The sequence below is a fragment of the Rhinatrema bivittatum genome, chromosome 11, assembly GCF_901001135.1.
Source record: "Rhinatrema bivittatum chromosome 11, aRhiBiv1.1, whole genome shotgun sequence".
In the NCBI taxonomy this organism is placed as follows: domain Eukaryota; kingdom Metazoa; phylum Chordata; class Amphibia; order Gymnophiona; family Rhinatrematidae; genus Rhinatrema; species Rhinatrema bivittatum.
The window spans coordinates 51,404,979-51,419,165 of record NC_042625.1 but is presented as its reverse complement, the minus strand read 5'-3'; the positions used below and the strand labels follow the sequence as shown (position 1 = coordinate 51,419,165).

At 50.5% G+C, this 14,187-nt stretch overlaps 1 protein-coding gene across 4 annotated transcripts in view; it reads right to left on the bottom strand.

Moving 5' to 3' along the window:
* Positions 1 to 14,187, bottom strand: part of MED15 (mediator complex subunit 15) — a 211,183-nt gene that overhangs the window by 124,318 nt on the left and 72,678 nt on the right. For 3 of the 4 annotated variants that reach the window (XM_029571062.1, XM_029571059.1, XM_029571060.1), the window contains exon 9: positions 6,423 to 6,542. The exons of the other annotated variant lie outside the window; for it this stretch is intronic. In XM_029571062.1, coding sequence (XP_029426922.1) covers positions 6,423 to 6,542 — 120 coding nt within the window. The remainder of the gene's footprint in view (positions 1 to 6,422; positions 6,543 to 14,187) is intronic. 4 annotated transcript variants of the gene reach the window in all.

Sequence of the window (14,187 nt, the reverse complement as noted above, 5' to 3'; positions counted from 1 at the left end):
TAACTTGAATAACTTGGATAACTTGATTAACTTTATAACTTGGTTAATTTGATTAACCTGAATTGGTTATAGCTGGAGACCGCCAGTGCCCTCAACTGAGAAACGTCGACACCCTGTAGGGTGGGTGTCCTAATTGGAGGAAAGCATGACTTACCCGTGAATAACTCGCTCTCGGGGATGTCGCTCGAGAATTCCATGAATGACGGCAGCCGTGGGTGGGATGCTGAGTCCATCTGTCTACACTAAGGAAAATGAAATTATCAGGTAAGTAATTTCTCCATTTCCTAGCGTGTAGCAGATGGACTCAGGACCAATGGGATGATTAAAAGCTACTCTCGAACCGGGTGGGAGGCTGTCCGTGGTCCACTTAGTACTGCCCTTGCAGTCCTCTCGAGCCTGAACATCCAGGCAGTAGAACCTGGAGAAGGTGTGGATGGAGGACCATTTAGCCACCCAACAGATCTCGGCGGGTGACAGCATCTTGGTTTCTGCCCAGGACACTGCCTGGGCTCTAGTGGAATGGGCCTTGACTTGCAAAGGCGGCGGCTTGCCTGCTTCTACGGAGGCCGCCTTGATAATGTCTTTGATCCAGCGGGCTATGGTTGCCCGCGAGGCCACTTCTCCTTGTTTCTTCCCGCTGTGAAGGACGAATAGGTGGTCTGTCTTTCGTACGGATTCCGACCTTTCCAGGTATCGAACTAGGAGTCTGCCGACGTTGAGGTGGCGCAGGCGGCGAGATTCTTCTGAATTTTTATGCTCAATCGGCGATGGAAGTGAGATGGTTTGGTTGAGATGGAAGTGAAAAACCACTTTGGGAAGGAAGGATGGGACCATGCGTAACTGGATGCTTCCTGGAGTGAGTCTGAGGAACGGCTCCCAGCACGACAGTGCTTGTAGCTCGGAGATACGACGGGCCAAACAGACTACCACCAGGAAGGCTGTTTTCAATGTTAATAGATGGAGAGAAAAGGTCGCGAAGGGGTCTGAAGGAGGCTCCTGCTAAGAAATCTAGGACCAGGTTGAGGTTCCATAGAGATACCGGCCACTTTAGGGGTGGTCGGATCTGCTTGACTCCTTTCAGGAAGCGGGAGACATCCGGGTGAGAGGCTAGGCTGCCGTCCTCACTCTTGGTTCCGTAGCATGACAACGCAGCCACCTGTACGTTGATGGAGTTGAGAGACAATCCCTTCTGTAGGCTGTTCTGCAGGAATTCCAAAATTGTGGGAATTTTGACTGAGTGTGGGATGATGTCTCGGTCCTCACACCAGGCTTCGAATACTCTCCAAATCCTTATGTATGTTAGGGATGTGGAGAACTTACGTGATCGGAGCAGGGTGTCAATTACTGCCCCTGAGTATCCGCTCTTCCTCAGGCGAGTCATCTCAATGGCCTCTCAATGGCCAAGCTAACCGCCCAGGAGCTAACCGCCCCTGGGCGGTTAGCTCCTGGCAGTGTGCTCCCCATCCTTGTAGGCTGGCGTCCATGGTGAGCAGAATCCAGGTCGGTGAGGATAGCCCCACTCCCCAGCTCAAATGGCCTTCTTGTAGCCACCATCGTAGATGGGTCCGAACTTTGTCTGGGAGCTGAAGACGTACGGTGTAGTTCTGGGACAGCGGATTCCATCGTGATAGCAGGGAGCGCTGTAGGAGTCTCATGTGAGCTCTTGCCCATGGCACTACTTCCAGTGTGGATGCCATGAGGCCGAGGACTTGGAGCTAGTCCCATGCCATGGGACGAAGCTCGCTCAACAGAGTTCACAACTGGGTCATTAGTTTTGATCTCCGTGTTGGTGTTAGGATGACCTTGTCTTGTTTGGTGTTGAACCAAACTCCCAGGTATTCTAGAGAGTGGGAGGGCTGCAGTCAGATCTAGTTTGTGTTGACCACCCACCTGAGGCTCTCCAGTAGTTTTAACTCTGTTGGTCGCCTGGTGACGTTCCTCTGGGGATTTTGCCCTGATCAGCCAATCATCCAGATAAGGGTGTACGAGGATTCCTTCCTTCCTCAGTGTTGCTGCCACTATCACCATGATTTTGGTGAACATCTGGGGAGCTGTGGCTAACCCGAATGGTTGCGCCCGGAACTGGTAGTGGTGATCCAGGATCGTGAAGCGCAGAAAATGCTGATGCTCTTGATGGACCAGAATGTGTAGGTAGGCTTCCGACAGGTCCAGGGATGTAAGGAACTCTCCGGCTTGAATCGCCCTTATTACCGAGCGTAGGGTTTCCATGCAGAAGCGAGGGATCTTCAGGTGGCGGTTAACCGACTTGAGGTCCAGGATTAGGAACGATAAAATAAATGGAATAATGTTCAGTATTTATTTGTTGTGCGGGCACCGGTGTTATAGCCTCTAAGGCTAGTAACCTGGTCAGTGTAGCTTCCACTGCCATCCTCTTGGAAGGGTCGTGGCAAGGGGATTCCACAAACTTGTCCGGAGGGAGGTGGTGGAAATCCAGGTAATATCCCTCTCGAATGATAGCTAGGACCCACTTGTCTGAAGTTATCTTGACCCATCTTTGGTAGAATAGGGCAAGTCTGCCCCCTATGGCTTCTTCCTTTGGACGGTCAGCTGATTTTCATAGTGGGGTGCGGCTGGGACCTGGGCCAGAGCCGGCTCCCCTTTTGTTGTGCCTGTTCCGAAAGGACTGGCTCCTGCCTGCGGGGTGAGCCGCTTGATATGTGTTTCTGTATGGGTTGAAGCGCTGTGATTCTCTGCCCCTGGAAATTCAGGGGAAGGGTCGCTGGTTTCTCTTATTCCTGTCCTCCAGTAGTCGCGGCATTGGGGATTCGCCCCATTTGTTGGCTAGCTTCTCTAGTTCACTTCCGAACAGAAGAGTTCCCTTGAATGGCATCCTTAAGAGTCTTGTTTTGGACGATGCATCGGCCGACCAGCTTCGGAGCCAGAGTTGTCTTCTGGCCACCATGGCTGATGACATGCCTCTAGCTGCAGTGTGCACCAGATCAGAAGCAGCATCCGTGCGGAATGATACTGCTGGTTCCAGGGCTTCCCCGGGAGTGTTGTTCCTGGTCTGTGATAAGCAGGCATGTGTCACCACGGCACAGCGGAGACGTCAAAAGACTGTTTGAGGATGGATTCCAGATGTCTGTCTTGAGCATCCTTGAGTACTGCTCCTCCCTCAACTGGGATAGTAGTGCACTTCGAGACCGCACAGACCATGGCACCCACTTTCGGACATGCCAGGAGATCTTTGGCAGCTGGATCCAGAGGGTACATGGCTGCCAGGGCACGCCCATTCCAGGTCAATTAGCTGCTGGACAGCTTGTAACAGTGGGAAATGACGGGAGGTCTGACGGAGTCCTTCTAGAAGGGGATTCGTCTTAGGTTCCTCGGGATAGCGAGCTCTTTCAAGCTGTGTGTGACCAGGTCTGGAAGCTCGTCCATGGTGAAAAAGCACCTCATGGTTTGGTGGGATTCGGTCCCTGGGGGTGTTCCCCTTCCTCCAGGGGTTCTGAATCCTCATCTGAGTTGTCCGTGTCCCCGAAGGTGGAGCTTCTGGACGGTGGAATCACTTCTCTGGGCATAGAGGGTCCCGGGATGTTGAGGTCCTCTGGCGGAGGCTGTGGTCGTATTATCGGCGGCCCCGGCTGCATGTGGACGAAGGTATGCAGGCCTTTGAAGAATTCCACCCAGGAGATAGATACTGGGTCTAAATTAAGGGGTGCTGTGCTTCTGGGGAGCCCCGTTTGAGGGAGGCTTCCGCTGGGGAGTGCTAGGTCCGGCGTACTGCTCGAGAAGCTGGAATCCGGTATTGGCTGGGGAGGACCATGGGCTGGACCCCCCAGGGCCTCCTCGCACTGTATACACAGGGCCATGGCCTCCTCATGCTGTGCAGCTCTAATGTGGCATGCTGGGCAAAGGCCTTGAGCTTCTTCTCCGGTGGTGCCATGGCTTGTGCGTATAAAATACAGGACCCGGATGGCTTAGTTATGCACTCCGGTGCGTTGAAGTTGTGCGCGTAGGTTTGGTACGCACTCAGAGAGATGAGCGCGCTGTTGTGCGCACAGACCAAAGTTATGCGCCCGGCACAGTAAGCATGTGGCTATGCGCGTCGCTTGTGCGCACGGTACTTGGGCACGTGACATTGTGCGCACGGCTCACCTCTGTGCGCACAGGTCGGGGCGGCGAACAGGTCAAGATGGTGACGGCGACCACGCGGACAATATGGCGACCTCCTTGGGGGGTCTCCACGTGGGAGGACCCTCGGATCTGACCGGGGTCTAGCCCTGCTAGGGCAGATCAACCCGGTGGCACTGGCACCGGATGGTGACCTGTGCGGCTCTTCGAGCTTCGGAGACCGGAGACTTTTAAATAGATTTCTACCTTACCTTGTCTCGGCGCTTCCCGGTCTCGTTCCGGTTGGTCTCCGGCTGCAGGGAGAGAGGGAAATACCTTCACCACCGCGCTCGAAGTTGCATCCGTTGCCTCTCAGCCTCACCCGAAGTCGGGGGCTAGGTCCACGCCGAGGGTCGGCCGCCGGACCGAGGCTTACCTCCGAGGGATCGCGGAAATCACCTTGGGAATTCTCAACTGGGGGAGGAACCCAAGAGCATCACCGCAGAAGAGCGGGGCTCGTCTGTAGAGGTAAGATTTCTTCTTGTTTTGATAAATTACTCTAACGCTGTGTGAGCGTGCATAGAGTCCCGAACTACAATGGAGACGGAAAATACTGAAGAGCTGCACTTCCTGCAGGGGTATATGTACTAGGACTGACGTCAGATTGAAATCTGATCCGTCTCCAACTGCTATCAGGAGTACACTATACCCATTGGTCCTGAGTCCATCTGCTACATGCTAGGAAAAAATGTTTTAAGTTATAAAGGACATTAATAATTTTGTTGTCCTTCCTTGTTGGATTCTTCAACTTCCAGAAACCAATAGGAGACATTTCAGCCTTTCATGACATTCTCTATCTGACCTTAAAGTTGCCATCCTTCTAAAAAGGAACTTCAAAATTTGACATACTCCTAAACTCCTGAATTGGAATTCATCAAGAAGCTTAACACCATCACTCTAGGTCTGAACAGAGACAAAGGCTTCATGGCAAACTACAACTATATATGAACTTAACTGCTGTCAGATCATTCTGACTTTTCACATTTACCTCAGTTGTCAGTAGTCTGGACGGTAATGCTATTAACACTCTGTTTCCACACACTGACTGCCTAATTCAATGCCTTCTCTTTGTTCTGTATCCTCCCCATCCACCATATCCCCATATGTATTACCCATTGCCTGTACTATACTTTATGCATCTGACGAAGTGGACTCTGTCCTTGAAAGCTCATGCCTGAATAAACCGGTTAGTCTACAAGGTGCCACCTGCCTCATGCCATTTTTGCTGACAAGTGTGACTCAAAAACTTGGTATCATGTGGCCCATCATTTAGATGCAGCAATCTGTGAGCTATTAATCAGGCTAGCAACATGTGAACCATTAAGCAGCATGTTGGCATCATGACAGGGAGAAGTGGGCAGCACAGACAGAACTTGCAGCACATGATGGCAAAATGCACTACCCTTTACCCACTACATAAGGAGTCAAAGAACTGTACAATGGCCAGATGGCTTGCAGAATGCTTCCCATACTGGTGAGGTTTTCATATATCCCTGATGAATATAGAGGAGACCCGGCATATGCTAATGCATATCAGCTGGGGATAACGTGAAAATCCAGCTGGCTATCGGATTAGTGGGGCAGGTCTGGGCTACTCTAGAACCAGTCTAAAGCTGTAATGGCCTGAGATGGAAGGTCCAAGTATCAAAAAGAAATTACAAGAAGTTGTGATCTCAGTCCTGATGTCATTCCATAATTACCTGTTCTTTGAAATCTCATCAAAGCACTGCTAACAGCTGAAAATGGACTTTTGGCAGGGAAGCATAAAATACTGCTTGGGCAGGGAACCAAATAAGGAGTTCTAGGCATAGGTGCCACAGGTTACACTTTACTTTCTGATCTGCAGTGGCTCTAAGAACTCATGAGAAAGGTTACTGTACCTGCATGTGCTTAAAAAAGCTAATAGTACAAAATGAGAAACTTTCAAACAAAATTACATCCATTTGCTCTACTTTCTTAAACAAGAATTGTGCTGATACAAAGCCTTATTTACCCTAGACTCCCATTTTCTCAGAATCCTTAAGGAGACCATACAAAGTCACTCAAATCAGCAAATGCTCTCACCCAGGAACCGAAGCAGATCTGCTGATCCCCGGCTGCTGAGCATTGCCAGAATTATAAAGAGGTGGAGTTCTACTGGGATAATAATAAAGAGTCTGGGAGCAGAGCAGAGAGGAGGTTAGAGCAGAGGAGGAAGTGTACAAGCTGCAGGTGCTAACCGGCTAACACAACCCAGAGTGAGCACACCTTGAGCTCTCCCAGTCAGTGCGCCCAGACTCATTAAATACCTGTGGCATTTGCTGTCCTCCCAAGGGGGTGGAGCTTGGAGGCGTGGCTGACACAGCAGTGGCAGGCGGGAACCGTGGTCTTATTTGCATCCCACCTCGGGCCATAGTTGCGGTGATCATCTTTGAGGACAGAGGGACAACAGACAAAAGTAATCGCAAAACAAGAATGCAGTGCAGTGACAGAATGAAGAAAGGCACATGCAGCCTCAGGCAAGGGGGGGGAAGGGGGCACGCATGTGTGTATAAATGGAGAGAGGGCAGTGCATTGGCAGGATGAAGAAAGGCACATGCAGCCACACATGGGCATGAGGTGGGGAGGGAGGTGTATGTGGGTGTAAACAAAGTAAGAGGGCAGTGCAGTGGCAGAATGAAGAAAGCCACATGCAGCCTCGGTTAAGGTGGTAGTGGGGGAGTGCATGGGTGTGGCAGGATGAAGAAAGTCATATGCAGCCACACATGGGCATGAGGTGGGAAGGGAGGTAAATGTGGGTATAACCAGAGGAGGAAGGCAAAGCAGTGGCAGGATGAAGAAAGGCACATGAAGCCTCAGGTGAGCAAGAGTTGGGAGGCGTGGGGGTGGGTAGTGCAGTGGCAGGATGTAGAAGCAGCTTCAGGTGAGTGTATGTGGGGGGACATGTGTGTGTTGGGGGGTGGTAGTGCAGTGGCAGGATGCAGAAGAAGCTTCAGGAGAGTGTATGTGGGGGGGGGGGGGCCCATGTGTGTGTTGGGGGGTGGTAGTGCAGTGGTAGGATGAAGACCAGCACAAGCAGTCTCAGGTGGGTAGGATGTTGGAGGGTGGTAGTGCAGTGGCAGGATGCAGAAGCAGCTTCAGGTGAGTGTATGTGGGGCGGGACATGTGTGTGTTGGGGGGGGTGGTAGTACAGTGGCAGGATGCAGAAGCAGCTTCAGTTGAGTGTATGTGGGGGGAACATGTGTGTGTGTAGGGGGGTGGTAGTGCAGTGGTAGGATGCAGAAGCAGCTTCAGGTGAGTGTATGTGGGGGGACATGTGTATGTTGGGGGGTGGTAGTGCAGTGGTAGGATGAAGAGCAGCACAAGCAGCTTCAGGTGAGTGTATGTGGGGGGGACATGTGTATGTTGGGGGCTGGTAGTGCAGTGATAGGATGAAGAGCAGCACAAGCAGCTTCAGGTGAGTGCATAGTGGAGCCTATGTATGTGGGGGTAGTAATGCAGTGGCAGGATGCCATGCAGCCTCAGGTAAGTGCATGTGTTTTGGGGGTTGGTAGTGCGATGGTAGGATGAAAAGCAGCACAAGACTGGTGGAAGCATGTTCAAGGGGCAATTCAGGAAAGAGTTGGGAGAATGACTTGCTCTCTCCTGGGCCTTAGGTGTGTAATGATGTGAGCTCTCTGGAGGTTTCTAGGGCAATTAACCATTTCATCTTCATGCAAGGGCAGCAGAGTTTCCTGCCTACAATGCTTGAAGGTAGCAGCAGTTTCTCATCTGAGTTTTATGGAAAAACATGCAATCTGATGGCAGATAAGGACTATGAGGTCCACCCAGCTTCTGCCCAGTGTGCTTTCTGGTGAAATGCCACAGATCCCAGTTTATCTGTCAGAAGATTATTTTCCCTAATACTCTGGACACTTTCCCAGGGATTCAGCAGAAGTTTCCAAATACAGACAGGCACCACTCAGATACTAAGAGGATGCAAAGGAAAATTGGTTCTTACCTGCTAATTTTCATTCCTGTACCACCACAGGATCAGTCCAGACTCCTGCGTTTAGACTCCCCTCCAACAGATGGAGACAGAGAAAGTTTTATTGACACTGCCTTTTAATACAAGGTGCCACCTGCAGTCCCTCAGTATTGATCTGTACCCAAGCCCAAAATAAAAAACAAAAACCCACTAACATTCCCTGAACAAACAGAGGGAAGTTGAAAACGAGAACAGATAACCAAGCCCACACAAAACCCTGTGTAGGACTAACAAAACCTGTGCCATTCTTCAGAGTAATTACAAAAACAGATCGAATGGACTCTCCAAATCTCCCTTTCCTCCAGTGGGCGGGACTCTGGACTGATCTGTGGTACTACAGGAATGAAAATTAGGAGGTAAGAACCAATTTTCCTTTCCCTGAACGTACCCAGATCAGTCCAGACTCCTGGGATGTACCAAAGCTTCCCTAAATGGGGTAGGACTGCGAGAGTCCCACTCAAAGCATACTTTCACCAAAGCCCATGGCCTCTGGGGCCTGGACATCCAAATGGTAGTGCCTGGCGAAAGTGTGCAGTGATTTCCAAGCAGCCACCCTGCAGCAAAACTTGCTGACACTCGGCCCAGGAGGCTGCCTGGGAACGGGTAGAATGCGCCCTTAGCCCCTCTGGGACAGGGCGACCATGACAGATATATGCAGCGCTAAAAGCCTCTTTCAACCATCTCGCAATCGTGGCTCTTGATTCCCTTCAGCCTCCTGACCTCCCCTGGAGGCCCTAACCACAGTGGACAACGAAGAAGGGACAAAATATGGATAAAATGGCCGCCATTCCCGTGCTCAGCGGGAAGGGCTCGCCCACCAACTGCCACCAAAGCCTCCTAGGCTCGCGGCACCCGGCCGAAGCAACTTTCACCCTCCCCTGGAGAGACACCGGGAGCATCGGCGTGTGCGCGTCTCCACAAACAGAGCAGCACAACCAGCGAGGCATGAGAACGTGGCGCCAAGCCGCAGCAAATTAAAACACCTCCAGAGGAACAGGAAACTAAAAGACTAGAGCTGCCCGATCACCTGTGAGGAAGAACTGGGGCAAAGCTTGCCGTCCCTCGGCAACCCCTTCCTTAGTCTTTTCTTATTTTTATTTTAAACTTTAAACCAGGAATCAAAGAAAAATTAACATTTCCCTTGACAGAAGACCGGCAGCAGGCTCTGTCCCTCCTTCAGGGTGAGGGAAATGGAATCTCCAGCTTTCTACCCTGTCCGGCGACAAAGGACCGAGCAACAACCCCAACCCCTTGCTCGTCTGCCTCACAAACCAGGGGGGATGGCCCCACCAGGACCTAATTACCCCCTGGGAGGCAAGCAAACCTGGATGTTTGAGGTTTCTTTCCCTTTTTTTTTTTTTTAATCTCAGACCACCTCCACACCTGCTGGAGACAGAGAAATACTGAGGGACTGCAGGTGGCACCTCATGTTAAATGGCAGTGGCAGTAAAACTTTCTCTGTCTCCATCTGTTGGAGGGAGGCAAAATCCAGGAGTCTGGGCTGATCTGGGTACATACAGGGAATGACCTCATAAAAGCAACTGAAGTGGACATAGAAAATTAAGTAATGGAAATCATGCATTTTACTTAATTAAAAATAAAGTACATTAAAGTTGAATAGTCATGAAAGATACTGATTAAATAAGACCGTAAAGGAAGCATACGCAGTGGAAGCAAAAGTTGCCCCACACTTCTCTGGGTTCACAAACTTTAAACGCCAGACCTCAACTTTCAGAGAACACTGTGACATCAGAAAGTCAGCTGAAAACCTCTGTCTGAAGGTGTATAATAAGGCTCTTTTCAGAGCACACTAAAGCCATAACTGAACTTTGATATGACCTGAAATCTGCAATGGTAGCTCTTCAGAACAGCAGCTCACTACCTTCCTCAGGAACACAAGCAGCTGACCGATATGCACTTCTGTAAGATCAGTCATCCACAATTACAAAAACAAAAATACAAACACAAACCCTGCCTTCCCCCTACACCCGTTTTTGCTGGATCACAGGACTGACATCATGGTGTCAGAGGTCAGAGTCAGTGTGGCAATTATGCTGTGCCAGTTCAGGTGCCCTCCAACCTTCTTCCTGCACTGGTAATATTCTGTACTAAATAATGAAGTTGCAGTGTCAGAACTCAGTCTATACACAGGATTTCCTAGCGTGTAGCCAGATGAACTCAGGACCAATGGGTTATGCTCCCCTGCCAGCAGATGGAGACAGAGTCAGATTTCAAAGCTGACATCGCCCTAGATACACCCCTGCAGTGACCTCAGCCCTTCAGTATTTCTCCCTCTCCAGCAGATGGTGGACGTATCTCTCCATATGGGGATTGCTGTACTTTTTGGAAGGAGAAATTCTACATTTAAATTGGAGAAAAAATTGAGCCTCGCACTCCTGAGATGATACTTAAAGGTTCTTCCCACGGTTGAGAATTCCTGCGGCGATTTCAGATATCCCTCAGAGGTGTGCCTTGGTCAAGTAGCCGGTTCCCAGCAGGGACTTTGCTGCTTAAGCAGCTGAAAGGCAGTGGATGCAGGAAGCAGACCGTGGCTATGATGGCTAAAGCCCTCTCCCCCCGCAGCCGGAGACAGTCTCTGTACTCAGCCAGTAAGCGCTGAGCCCAGATAAGTAAAAAAAAAAAAAAAAGAAGAATTACCTCCCAATTCAGAGACATTTGGAGGGGTTTCATTAAGACTTCCTCTGGTCTCCTAGCTCGGCACGATGTACTGACGTTGTTCCCGATCCCGTTGGGGTAAGGGGAAGTGGGCTGAATGGGTTGAGCAGCCCCCCAGAGGGCTAGGCCCCGCTTTAGGCTTGGTCAGCACACTGCATGGTAGGTCACAGCAGCGCGTCTTGCCCTTCATAGAATGTAGGTACGCAAAATATCTAGGGGTCCATCTCGGGGCGCGCCCCTCTGACTTATTTAGTCTCAATTATCCGCCGTTGCTACAACGGATTAGACAGGATCTCCATCTCTGGGACAGGGGTCAATATTCTTGGTTGGGGAGGGTGGCTATTATTAAAATGAATGTTATCCCTCGTTTCCTTTATTTCTTCCAAACCCTCCCTATCTTTATCTCCGCTGCAATACTCCGTTCCTGGCAGAAGATACTTTTCGACTTCATTTGGCGTAGGCGCCCTCCCAGGGTGTCGAGGTGTTTGCTGTTTCAGCCTCGTGATCGAGGGGGACTCGGGGTTCCGAATTTACTTTGGCTCTATGCTGCCGCCCAACTGAAGGCGATTCCTGACATCCACAGTCGTCGATCCCCTAAGCAATGGGCCACTTTTGAAGAGCAGGTTCTTGGGGGTATACCACTACCTGACCTTATATGGCAGCCGAGATCCACCTGGCTCCCAATGGGACTTAAAACGGGGGCCCTGGACACTATGCTACGCCTCTGGGATCGTTGGAAGGTGAAATTGGCCGGCGATCGTTGTTATTACCATACAACTGGTCTCTATAACCATTCACAATTTCCAGCTGGCCGCCAGCATGGGGTGTTTCAAGCTTGGCGGAAGAAAGGAATTATTCGCATCGAACATTTGCTTCAGGGTGAGAACCTGATGACCTGGCCAGAAATACAGAATCGTTATCGATTACCTTCTTCGGATTTTCTGGCCGGTAACCAAATGCTCCACTTCCTTCGAACACCCAGAATGCTGGACTCTATACGTAGGGGCAAGTCCAAATTTGAACAACTCTGTGCTGCAGTTGACAAAACTAGTGGGATGATATCTAAGCTCTACGCCCTCCTCGCTGAGACTGATGGAGTCCCCTTTCCGCATGTGGGTCACTGGGAGCGAGACTTGGGCCTGACTTTGACTCCTAACGAGTGGCGCTCTATTTATCGGCAAGCTCGTCAGTGCTCTGTTTCCGCACTTCATCAGGAAAATTGCTATAAAATGATTACCCGCTGGTATATCACCCCTCATCTATTACACCGGCGATACCCCTCTCTGGACGCTCAATGTTGGCGGGGATGTGGCAATCCGGGGACTTTCTTCCATATCTGGTGGCAATGCCCAAAGGTAAGGGTCCTGTGGACTGAGGTGGCACAATGGTTGGAGCAGCTTCTGGGAACCTCCGGACTATACAAGGCTAGTTTTATGCTTCTCCACCATCCACCTCTGAATCTCCGAAAGGACCACACTCACTTTTGCCATCAAGTTTTTATTATAACCAGGTTGGCAATAGCTCAAGTATGGAAGTCAGCAGATGTTCCCTCGCTACAAGTCGTCCACCATAAAGTCCATCTTTCTTGTCAATTGGCGGCGATTACGGCGACTCTCCATGCGGACACCTCCAAGTTCCAATCCGCTTGGTCTCCTTACCTGCGTTGGGAGAAACAACAGACACTACTTTAAGCTGGGATGACACTCTGAGTTTTGCAGATTCGGATTGATGTATACCATTTCTGCTCTTTTCCTTGTCTGCTGCTCTTACCTCCTTTTTTGTTTTTTCTTCCTTATTGTTACTGGTTTTGGATTACTGTCCCTCCACGAGCACATGGATGTAGGGTGGGGAGGGTGGGATTATTTGGGGGGGGGGGGGGGAGGATTACGGCACTGATAAAAGACGCTCTTGTGTATGCTGTTCTGTATCGTTGTGCTGTTTCTCTTTATGTAGTTTTCTGAAACTTTCAATAAAATTATTAGTACAAAAAAAAAGAATGTAGGTACGCGCAGTGCGTCGGCTCTGCATACACACTATGCACATAATGTCGCGTGCGAACATATGCACACAACCTACTAAGTGCAATATATAGGTACACCTGGGCGCATGGGCTTGCACGCGCATTGCTGCGTCCCGCCCAGGCGCCCGAAATCTGTGCACATAAAATTTTAAGCGCAAGCCGACAGAACACAGTTATTGTTGCCAATGGCTCCCGGCAGCCAAGAAACATAACTGCCTCTCTCTCTGCGCTGCTTGTCATATTAGGGCTTCACAGTCTGACCTGGATTCCAGCTAATGTCAACACTGTGAGGAAGTCCAGGAAGAGCTTGGCCTCCCCGGACTTTGCTAAGCCCAGCTCCTCCCATTTAGAGGATGTGTTAGCCACGGCCTTAACTGGAAGTACCCCTGGGACTGGGTCATCCATGGGAGAGGGAAATTCAGCGGCACCTACCCCAGTACCTCCTGGGCTAGGATGGTCCCGGCTACCTTCTCTTGGGTGGATATTTTCCAGGGCCTTCAAGCCTTCATACAGGTGCAGTCTGCTACCTCAACTTGCCCCTGTCCGGACGGAACCTCAACCGGTAAGCCCTCTCTCTCTCCCAGTCCTATCGGCAGACTTTGAGGCATGCCTCGCTTCATTACGGGTATTCCTGGCAGGGATCCAGACAGCATGGACGAAGAGGAGGATACATATTCCATTGAAAATGGGAAAATTCCCCCTGGTTTAGAATCGTATCGGACCATGTTACAGTTTTTCCATAAAAATGAATTGCCATCCCTGGTTTCCCAGACCCTGAAGATGCTGGGAGTTCCTGTGGCGGACTCTATGAAGGAACCAAAGAAGAACTCCATTCTGATTTCCCTACGGAAAGCCTCTTGCTACTTTCCAGTACTGGAAGCCATCCAGGAGTTCATTGACCTGGAATGGGATGCCCCAGAAGCAAGTTTTAAAGGGGGATGAGCATTAGAAGCTTTAAACCCACCAGATCCGGCAGTGAGAGCGTGTTTGCATTTCCCTGAAGTGGATGCGCTGGTCTGTGCTGTCTCTAGGCGAACAACTAACCCAGTGGAGGGAGAAGCGACCTTAAAGGATGCGCACGATAGATGGCTAGAGTCCAACCATAAACAGACCTTTTACGCAGTAGCAATGACCTTACAGATCGCTTCCTGTTGTGTCCTGGTAGCTCGTTTGTGCCTACTCCTCTTCTCAGGTGGAGGATAACTTGGGGGTGAATTCCAGAGTGATTATGGAACCGGCCGCTGCCTTTTTAGCTGACATGGGCTCGGATCTAGTCCATACTTTGGCCAGAGAAGTGGCCTCAGTGGTGGCGGCCAGAAGACAGCTATGGCTGTGGAATTGGTCAACAGAT